Genomic DNA, 11,204 nt, shown 5'->3' with positions numbered 1-11,204 from the left:
TAAAAGAGATCAAACAGAGAAATTATACTTCGCTGCGGGAATTTGTCGTGGCATTTAATGATATTCTGGTGCGGTTGCAGAATCCAGATATCGTAAGCATTCGCAATATAATGGCAGATGGAACCACAGACTGGAGCATGCGGGAGGAAATCATTCGCAATAAGCCACACACGGTGGCCGAACTGATGAAGATAGCAAAGGAATTCATGGAGGTGGATGATGTTAACAGGGAACATAGAGCTCAGACCAGGCGAGAGAGAGATGCCGCTAGATCCACTTCAGACAGTCGGTGCCATCAAAATCAAACCCATTCCAAGGGTAATTTTATCCGAAAAGGCAATCACTCCTTTCAAGGGGGTGGACATCAAACACCATTGAACACGACTCGCCACGAGGTGTTACTTTGGATTGAAAAGAACTCCTTAAAGAAAGATGTGCAGTTTCCCGAGGCAAAAGGTCGAACCAGTTTGGGGCGATATCCTAATAAATACTACAGATTCCACAGGTTGAATGGCCATGACACGAATGATTGCTACGAATTGAAAAGGGAGATTGAAAAGTTGATCGAGAAGGGAAAGCTAAGTCAATTTGTTAGAAAGGAAGCGATTGATGACAAGGCAATTGCCCCACGTGAGACAGAAGCAAGACCAGAGAAGAAGCAGAAAAGGGGGTGATTAACGTAATAGCTGGCGGAATCTATGCGCCCCCAACAAAAAGAGCTCGCCGTGAACAGCGAAAGAGCAACACAAGTAGGGGAGACGCCCTCAATTATCCATTCGCACGAATCACGGAGCCGCATGCGAATGCATTGGTAATCACAGTGGCCATAGAAGGATGGGACGTCAAGCGAGTCCTTGTAGATACGGGCAGTTCTTGCAATGTTATCACTCAAGCCGCATTCAACCAGTTGGGGATTCATGATGAGCGAGTAGAGCATACTTTCATGGATGTAACTGGTTTTGGAGGTCAATCATCTCAAACGAGTGGACAGGTTGTGCTAGAAACAGAAATGGGCGATAAGAACCTAAGGTGGAGAGGTGATCTGGAATTTGCAATTGTTGATCTTCTGTTGGCCTATAATATAATTTTGGGGCGTCCATTCCTATCGGAAACGGAATCGCTCATTTCGATGAAGCATTTGACATTGCATCTGCCTACACATCAAGGGCGAGTGATTGTTGAGGGTGATCAGCTTACATCTCAACAAGCTTATACAATGTCGCTTGAAATGAAGCCGGGCGAAGAGGATAAAGTTGACGAGAAGTTGCCGACTGAGGCGTTAGGAGAAACAGAGCTGTTTGCCATTTCAGATGACAAGAAAGTAAGGATAGCGGCAGAACTCCCAGAAGAAATGAAGAAGGCCATTACCGAAGTGTTGATCCAATGCGAGTCGGCATTTGCCGCCCCGGATGAAATACTGAAAGGGATAAGTCCAGAAATAGCAACACATCGATTGAATGTGGATAAAAGTGCAACCCCGGTGCAGCAGAAAAAGAGGGGGTATGCTCCAGAGCGGCAAAAGGCGATTGAAAAAGCGGTAGCAGATTTGCTACAATCAGATGCAATCCGAGAGGTCACTTATCCGGAATGGCTAGCCAACGTAGTGCTGGTTAAGAAGCCAAATGGAACATACAGAATGTGTGTAGACTTCAAGGATTTGAATAAAGCCTGTCCGAAGGATATGTATCCGCTACCCAACATCGATATACTGGTAGATGGGACTGCGGGATTCGAAGCTTTGTCTTTCACCGATGTGAAATCCAGCTACCACCAGATACCAATGGAGAAAGCGGATGAGATCAAGACGTCATTCATAAATTATCAGGCAACATACTGCTTCAAGGTGATGCCATTCGGATTGAAAAATACGGGAGCAACATATCAGCGGATGATGAACAAGATATTTTCAGACAAGGCAGGTGAGAATTTCTCGATCTATGTGGATGACATGATCATTAAAAGCAAAAAAATGCAAGATCATCCGCAGGATATTAAAGAAATTCTGGAAGTATTGATTAAGTATGGCCTCAAATTGAACCTGGAGAAATGCACGTTTGGCGCAAGAGCAGGGAAATTTCTGGGTTTTATTGTTAGTGGCAAGGGAGTTGAGGCGAATCCTGAGAAAGTTAAAGCAGTGATGGAGATGAAGACTCTAAGGAACATAAGGGAAGTGCAGCGACTCAATGGGCGGTTGGTGGCATTAGGGCGATTCATATCGTGCTCTGCCAGAAGATGTCTACCTTTCTACAACGCCATCAAAAAATCTAAGTCCTTCGAGTGGACGCCGGATTGTCAAGAAGCATTCGAGGGGATAAAACGATTACTATGTTATCCACCCCTGATGAGCAGGCCAATGGAAGGAGAAGATTTATTTCTTTATGTATCCGTCACCAGCACGGCGATATGTACTGTGATGGTACGAGAAGAGGAAGGGCAATAATATCCGGTGTATTATGTGAGCAAAGTCTTGAAGGATGCAGAACTTCGATATTCGAGGTTAGATAAAATGGCCCTCGCGGTGATAACCACGGCGGCTAGGTTGAAGCCGTACTTCCAGGCGCATACTATTATCGTGAGAACGGGAATTCCAATGCGAAAGGTATTGCAGAAACCTGACGCATCCGGGCGACTAATGGAATGGTCGATTCGCTTGGGAGAATTCGACATTCGTTATGAAGGAAGGCCAGCTTTAAAGAGTCAAGTACTTGCCGATTTTGTGAATGAGTTCACATGGGATGAGAACGAATGTCCAAAAATACAAAAAGAAGAGTGGAGTATGTTCACAGATGGGGCGTTATCCGCAGATGGGGCCGGACTGGGAGTCGTCATCAAAGGTCCGGACGTTATTCGCCTGTACTATGCAGCAAAGTTAACGTTCAAAACTACTAACAATGCTGCAGAGTATGAAGCAATGATATGCGGATTGAAATTGATTAACGAACTTATGCCAGAAAGAGTGGTCATTTACAGCGACTCTAAGCTTATGATAAATCAGATCACAAAAAATTATCTGGTAAAACAGGAAGATCTGGTCAAATATCATCAGGTTGTTGGTAGATTGACACAAGCGTTAACACATAAAGGAATCGTCTGGGAGATGGTGCATGTTCCAAGGGGTCAGAATGAAAAGGCTGATGAGTTGGCAAAAGCGGCGGCAAGTAGGAACCCATGGACTCAAAAAGCATGTGATTTGGAAGTAAGGTCATCGCCGGCATTTGAAGCCGACCAGATTATGGTCATTGAAGAGCTGGAAGATGATGAAGATTGGCGGATGCCCATTCGCCAATATCTGGAGAATGGGGATTTGCCGGTCCACAAGGGTTTGGCCAGAAAGCTAGTTGGACAGTCGTCGAGATATTCAATTCGAGATGGAACTTTATACCGGAAATCATATACATGTCCATGGCTGAAGTGTGTTAGCCGCAATGAAGGGGATTACGTGCTGAGAGAACTTCATGAAGGAATTTGTGGTGCGCATGAAGCATCCGCGGCATTGACAAGGAAAGTGAAATTGCTGGGATATTACTGGCCAAAGATAGTGGAGGATTCCCAGAAAATGGTAGCGGAATGTCACAGCTGTCAAGTCCATGCGAATGAAAAACACGTCCCTGGAGCAGAACAAGTCACTATTATGACGGCATGGCCATTCGCAACATGGGGAATCGATATAGTGGGCCCATTCCCAGAAGCAACAAGGAAAAGGAAGTACTTAGTGGTCGCGGTTGATCACTTCAGTAAATGGGTAGAAGCAGAGGCAATAACTGCTCAAACGCCTGAGCGAATGATCGAGTTCTTGTGAGAAAACATCATCATGCGGTTTGGGATCCCACAAATGCTCATAACCGATAATGGTACCCAGTTCAACTGTGTCAAATTCAAGGCCTATTGTGAAAGCATGGGAATCAAGAATCATTTTTCCTCCGTGAATCATCCCCAATCGAATGGTATGACAGAGGTCACAAATAGAGCCATGATCCAGGGCATCAAAAAGCGACTCGGTAATAAGAAAACGGGTTGGGCGGATGAGATACCGCATATGTTATGGCCGTACAGAACTTCAGTAAAGGCAGCTACAGGTGAAACACCCTTCTCGCTGGTTTATGGAGCCGAAGCAGTCCTTCCTGTCGAAATTCAGTCACCTATAGATAGGGTGATTTATTATTGTGACACCCAAAATCCTATCAATGTTAAAGATGCATTGGATTCTGTTGAAGAGCGAAGAGAAAAAGCTTACATTCGAATGGCGGTATATCGCAATAGAATCAAAAAGTATCATGACAGAAGGGTGCGAAAGGTGATAATCAACGAGAAAGACTTGGTCTTGAAGAAAGCGGACAAAATACAATCCAGAGAAGGCAAAGGAAAATTAGGTGTCAATTGGGTTGGGCCTTACAGGGTGTCCAAGAAGTTGGGACCCGCAACCTTTGAAATAGAAGAAATGAACGGCAAAAAGATCCTGCGCACCTGGAATCTGGAGAACCTGCGCCTATACAAGCAGGCTGAATAGTTAAGGGAGATGACGAGTACTCTTTTTCCTTTTACAAGTTTTATCCCACTGGGTTTTCTAGTAAAAGGTTTTAATGAGGCTTTGATCCCGCACAGTTTATGCGTCCATGTAAAGTGAAGTCTTTTTTAATAAAGATATTACAAGGTTATAATTATCCAATATGCAACAGCTGAGTGCATGTCCTTTTCAAACGATAATAAAAACACATAAATGTGTTGCCTACAAAAAAGAAAGGCGGATGCATGATTACGCATCATTCGCAAAACCTTATGATTGTTTAAAATTACAAGGCATAAAATTAAGCGAATAAACGAGTACTCTAAACATTGCGAAAAGGGTTTGGCCACCCAAACAAAAGCAAAACTAACTATGGAAAAGTTCAAGTATGAAGCCGGTCGGCAAAAGACAAAGGTCGCATGCGAAAGCAACCGGCATTAAGGCGAATAGAAATCCCACAGAAATCGCACATATAAGCAAAACGACAAGCGAAGAAAGTAAAGCCGTTCGATTAAAATATACTCATAAGTTTATTACATACAAAAGTAAAGATGAGAATGAAACTATTCTACAGTTCCTTCCTCTTCGCCTCTGTTGCCCCATTTGCCTCCAGCGGCTCCCTCATCTTCTTCAATGGGGTGATTTGTTTCAAGCGAATCCCCAACAATAAGATCAGTAATCGCATCAGGGTGGGATACCGCTGGCTCAGCATGAGAAATATTTTGTGGCGTGCCTTCCTCCGCATTCTGGTCTGGGGTTTCGCGGCTGATTGGAGATTCGTAAAAACTCTGCCAGTCCAGGAGAAGTACCTCATCCATGTCAGCATCTTCTGCCTCCAACTTGTCCCATTTCGCGGCTAAATCCTTATCAGGAATGGGAACTTTGGGGCGATTGAGTATACGCTCTGGATGCCCATGCTCATAGGCTGCATGGATCCGCTCTCCATACCAATAGATGCGAGAGCTATCTTCGGCTAAGATCTCCTCTGCCTTCCTCTTCTGCGTCTCCAAAGCTTCATTAGACGAATTCAGATCATCAATTGCCTTCTGCAGCTCATTGGATTTAGCCTGGAGTGATTTAAGGGCTTCCTCCCTCTCGCTGACAGCTTTTTGACGGGCATCCTCGAGGGCCTTCACTTTACCTTGGGCATCATCAAGAAGCGACTTCTGAGTCGCCAATTCAGTACCAAGGTTTTCCAGCTCTCTCGCCCTTTCAGCATCCCTATAAAGACTACCCTCCGCAAAATTGATAATCTGCACATAAGGCGATACATGAGTAAAAGAGCGAAAGGAGACATGTATTTGAAAGATGGAACATGAGTGAAAGGTAGTATACCTCAATGGCTCGCTTCTCAATTCCCTCCATAGCAGTTGGAAGCGACACCTTTTCGCGGATGCGAGAGGCAGATGGGAGTCGTCCAAGGACATTGCATATGGAAGAAACAATGTCCTTGCAGGAAAAGCTCATGGCCATACCAAATGTTCTAGTCCACCATCCGCTCATATCAGGAAGCGGCTGCGAACACATAAAGAAAGGGATCAGGGGAATCAAAGGTAACTGATAAGATGTGGTGGAAAGTAAACAGGAAGAGAGAGCAAACTATGATACCTCGTGGATGGGAGTACTGTCCTTTCCTTTCGATGGGGTGGACGCAGGCGTGTCACTAGCAGGCAAGGGAATGAAGGTGTTTTTCTTCTTGGGACGAGACGACTCCTCATCCGCATTGTTCTTCCGCTTCCGGTTTAAAGAAAGGTCCTCAAAGACAGGGTCCGGTGGAACGGAAGCAACGGTGGTAGGAGCCGCCTCAATAAGAAGAGTCGCCCCCACAGTTGGATTCGTCCCTGTGGTAGAAGATGTTTCCACCGACCGCTTCTTCCTCCTCGCCAAAGCTTTCGCCTCTCGATCTGCAGCGAGTTGGGATAAAGGGTCACCCCTGCAAAAGGTTAAAAGAATTCATCAAAAAGGAAATAAGCTAATAATACCTTGTACGAAAACATGATAAGGGATATAGACAATATGATCCCCCTCGCAATAAGCAATCGCTACTCGGCTCCTTAACATATGGAATGCCTGATCATATGTCCATATGAAAGGGGGAGTGTTCTTCAAAAATTTTACAATGGCGGATTCTTCTTTGCTCGGATAACCAAAATTCAGACTCTTTATATTAGGTCGACCCCAGTAACGAAGGAAGTTTGGGTTCTCTTCATTAAACTTGATGAAGAAATAAGACCTATCCCACTCGCGGATTTTATTTGACTTTTCATCAAAGCCGTAGTAACCGCTCTGCTGGATGAAGGTAAAATACTCCCCAGATCTTTTGAAATTGTGAAGCTTGGAGAAGACTTGGAGCGAGAAGGGGACCTCCAGACAATCCGCCAAAAACTTATCAAGGGTCAGATCCGCCCACCCATTGGGATGCAGTTGCCCAGGGGCAATTCCATAGCCATTGAGGATAGAAGCAACCTCATCCACCAGCGGGTATGTGAAACCGCAGATGATTTGGGCAACGAATATGGTAAAATATCCCTTCGGGAAGTTACCGGGACCTCTATTTTCCCCAGGAAGGCTGGTCTCCAAACCTTGAAGCCAAGAATACTGCTCCCGCAGGTCGTCAATCGTCTCGCGGCAAACTAAGCTTCCTAACCTATCCTTCTTCGATAATAAACGGGGAGTGGAGATAGGTGGTGGAGTCAACTACTTAGGGTCAAAACCTGGGACTTCATCAGTCGTATTCGCCAGATGGAGAAACTCGACAGGATGAGAATCAGACCCAGGTAAGCTAGTTGAGGCTTCATCAATCATCTCATCAACTTCGTCGGACACTTCGCGCAAATAATTCTCGTCGAAGGGTGTGAAATCGAGTTCGAGGTTTGACATATCAACAAAGAGAATATACAGGAATAAAAGACTGATGAAGGAGTTTGCAGAAAGAGAAACTTACATGTGAGAAAGAATGCAGGAGAAGAACGAAGAAGAGAGGGTTGACACTGGAGAGGAAATAACAGAAAACGAAAAGCCACTGGTTAAAACCCCCGAATTTTAAACCCAGACGAATGTGAAGAGTTGCATAAACGTGTGAAAAGACCCTAAAGGGCTCTTATCAAAACCAGGGGGGAGGCATCTGATGATCTGCGAAGCTAACTGGGCCGAGTCTAAGATGCGGGCCCAATCATCTAAGATAACTTAAGCCCACGCCTCAAGTTAAACGGGCTCCTAATAAAACACTAACTGCCCACTCAGGGAAACAGTTATAAAGAACCACGCACATGGCCACGTAGGAGGGGCGGATAGCAGAAATAACCACCAAAGGCGGTTACCTTGAGATGCCTATAAAAGAAATAGGGAAGTCCAGAAGAAAGGTAACTTCATTTTTTGTTCATCGATCTACTAAATATCCCAAATCTGACTTGATCGTCGGAGAGTTTTCCCGGAGATCCTGTCTCCGGTTTTGTTTTGCAGATAACTATAACGAAGATTATCCAATCAAATTCGCCAAGTTATCAGAAATATATCAAAAGCAGACACACAATGAAAAATATATAACTTCTACTTGATGGAAAACAGATTCCTAGCTACATTGTGGGCAAAGTTAGTAATTGAGTACTATTCTATAGGGGTGTACATGATCGGTTAACCAGTCCATTAACAAAAACCATTAACCAGTCCATTTAATTCGGTTAACCATATTTCGGTTAATATAAACTTCGATCGGTTAACCTATATTTCGGTCGGTTAACCATTAGTGACTTTTCATAACAAATATCACTTTACATCTTTAATTATTCACTTTAAAATAAATATATAATTACTTAAATATTAAATAAAAATATGTAACTCCAAATTTAATTAATAAAATTGCCAAAACAAATAAGTTTTAAATTATTTTGATATTTTTAACTTAAAAATTAAATATAAATATGTATATTTATAGATTGATAATTAAATTTCTATACATATTTATACTAGTTTTATGTGTATTAATACATAATCGGTTTATTTTTCGGTTTCGATTAACCATCGGTTTTTAAAATAAAACCCATAAACTAGTCCATCGAAAATCGGTTTCGATTTGGTTTCGGTTTCGGAAATCGATTTTCCGGTTAGTTTTGTGCAGCCCTACTATTCCACTGCATTTTCACAATGGTTTATCCAGTAATTTGTTTTTGGCGAATTAACAATGCTTATCCTTGCTTCAAAAACAACTCTTATCGGTTCATAAAAAAAAAAAAACTCTTATCGGTTCATTAAAAAAAACAACTCTTATCCTTATCTATTCTACAATTCGAAAACAAATAAAATTCTACAAAATTATCCTGATATACTTTACTACTTTTGAAATTTGAAATAACAAAAAAAAAAACATATTCCCATCCTCATCTAGAACCGTTTTAAAAAAATATAATAAATTAAATTATAAGTTAAAAATTTAAATTTAAAAAGAAGAAGATAACATCATCTATACAGTTGTAATTATAAAGTACACCACATTCAATGCACTTGTATAAAAAGAAAAAAAAAACTAATACCATTAGCTTCAATTCTATCAATTAATTAATCACACCACTCTTTAAAAAAAAAAAAAATCAATCACAATCCTTTTTCATAAAAATAAATAAATAATCACAACCACATGTTTTGTATATTCTGTAGTTTTTAACATATTGAGATGATATGACTCTAAAATGGCCTTTTCTATTTGATTATAATTTTATATATATTAAACCTAATATCTCTAATTAGTCTGTGTTTCTTAAAATAAACAGAATTGGTAACAAATAGCTCTTCCATATGCTGTTCTTTCACTTTTACCTCTCATAACATCTGATTCCTTTGCTCATTGCAAATTCTCCTTTAACATACCATAAGATTAATTGTTCAGATTCCTTTACTTGTTTACAGTCATGAAGAATTCATTAATCTGTATAGAAAATTGGTTAGAGTATTTGGCATAAGTAAAATTGAGAAATGGAAAGGAGAAGATACAAAAGTACCTCAGCAAGGACTTGTTTGGGGCAAACCAGAACCTCGAACAGAAAACCAGAATCCATCAATCTTGCAGCCAAATTGAATCCAGTCTCAATTGCTGGATGAAAAAATGAACTAAGCAGATTATCGATGATCGATTAAGTAATTACTATTAAAAAAAATCAACCAAATCAAAGAATCAATTTCATGAGAAATAATGAAATCACAAATTAGCAGACATTTAACATCAAAGTAAGGGAAATTAGTAGATATTGATTAAAGGAAGAAAATGGCATGCAAATGAAAAGAAATTAAAGATCAGCATTTAAGAAAGAAAATGGTTAGATCCATTCCATTTTCACACAAACACATCCCAATAATTGCAAAGCTAACTTTGAAGTTTCAGAAGCATACCAGGAGATTAGAAAAACGATGGGTAGATGGAGAGAGAGATTGAAGAATTTAGAAATTAGCAGAAATGGAAGAAGCAACATGAACTGGAAAGTTTAAGAAGCATAAGTGAAGAGCAGTTGGTAGAGGAATCATAGATACGTGAAGAGCAGAGCAGTTGGTAGAGGAAGCATACATGAAGAGTAGTTGGTAGAGAGAGGAGCGATTGAGAGACGTGAAGGAAAGTAAATTTGGGTAATTAAATGGCATTTGGTAGAGTTTTGACAGAAGATGAATTGTATAAAAATTTAAATAGATTAAAACAAATAACATAAATAATAAATTAAGAATTACCTCAAGCTGACACGTAATCTATAGATTATGTGTTGAGAAATTTTATTATACCAAACTCTACTTAGTAATAACCTTCCAATTATACAAATAGTCTGGTCCCAAGTGTATTCCTATATAGAGGTTTCACTGTAGTAGAGAAGGTAGCCCACTGTCTTTCACTTTTAAATTTAACTCAGTTTTCAAAAGTTTTAGCGGACCAAAGTCTCCAACCCACGCATCTGACCAAAAACACACTTGTAGAAGGGCCCGCAATAAAGGAGAGTAGATTTGCGGCTTGATGAAGGCATCAACATACGAGCGTCGGAGATTAATATAAGATCTATGATTGGGCCTTAACTACGAGCTCGAGCTTTTAGTTCAATCGGTTCCATGACATGGTATCAGAGTCCCGAAAACTACGAGCTCAAGCTGTTAGTTAAGGCCCAATCGTGCACAACACAGGCCCATCCCGCCATGTGTTTTTAATTCCACAAATTAATGAGGTTGCCGGGACTCGAACCCTCGACCGTTTGGTTCTAGAGGACCTGATACCATGTCATAGAACCGATTGAACTAAAAGCTCGAACTTATAGTTAACGGTCAATCATATATCTTATGTTCATCTCCGACAACGAGGAGCACTTGTACTTGCTCATGATAACCTAAACCCATTGCGAATGAGCGAATGAGGCTTGCTGAGTATCTAAAAACCCAACTTCATGAGGAAGGACTGGTTCATGGTATGCATTCTTTGCAGATAAAGGCCACCAAGGTAAGGAGGAAGGCAGATGTCATCCTATTTCTCCAGGCTCATTTTCCTTTTGTTTCCATTGCAGCCCCGCAGAAAACTTCTAATAATTTCCTCAATCCGCATACAAAGAGAGCTAGGCAGAGGAGTGGATTGCATAGAAGAGTAGGGGATCGAAGCCAGTGGCGAATCCAGGATTTGAGGATGCAAAATCGTTCGATTGTCATGCATTATTTTCATGATTATTTTTGATAGAAAACG

General features: G+C 41.3%; 1 protein-coding gene and 1 long non-coding RNA gene across 2 annotated transcripts; both read right to left on the bottom strand.

Annotated features, from left to right (window-relative positions):
• Nucleotides 1–5,067: 5,067 nt before the first annotated feature.
• LOC136227027 (uncharacterized) lies at nt 5,068–6,577 on the bottom strand. The gene is made up of 3 exons (XM_066015758.1): nt 6,113–6,577; nt 5,840–6,019; nt 5,068–5,757 (listed from the first exon to the last, which is right to left on the bottom strand). Exons 2-3 carry the CDS (start codon nt 6,005–6,007, stop codon nt 5,068–5,070), a joined length of 858 nt encoding a protein of 285 aa, XP_065871830.1. The 5' UTR covers nt 6,008–6,019; nt 6,113–6,577.
• Nucleotides 6,578–9,092: 2,515 nt separating this feature from the next.
• Nucleotides 9,093–10,125, bottom strand: LOC136227489 (uncharacterized). Its single transcript, XR_010688096.1, has 3 exons — nt 9,887–10,125; nt 9,499–9,590; nt 9,093–9,425 (listed from the first exon to the last, which is right to left on the bottom strand). It is a non-coding gene; the product is annotated as an uncharacterized lncRNA (long non-coding RNA).
• Nucleotides 10,126–11,204: the final 1,079 nt, after the last annotated feature.

The sequence above is a fragment of the Euphorbia lathyris genome, chromosome 4, assembly GCF_963576675.1.
Source record: "Euphorbia lathyris chromosome 4, ddEupLath1.1, whole genome shotgun sequence".
NCBI lineage: Eukaryota > Viridiplantae > Streptophyta > Magnoliopsida > Malpighiales > Euphorbiaceae > Euphorbia > Euphorbia lathyris.
The sequence above is the reverse complement of the archived record's forward strand: the minus strand, read 5'-3'. Positions and strand labels throughout refer to the sequence as shown.

Excerpts from the sequence above, each read along its gene's own strand:
- LOC136227027 (XM_066015758.1), bottom strand. The coding sequence starts at position 6,007 with ATGAGCGGATGGTGGACTAGAACATTTGGTATGGCCATGAGCTTTTCC. Across the intron at positions 5,758-5,839 it reads TTGAGAAGCGAGCCATTGAG|ATTATCAATTTTGCGGAGGG; the intron begins GTATACTACCTT and ends CCTTATGTGCAG.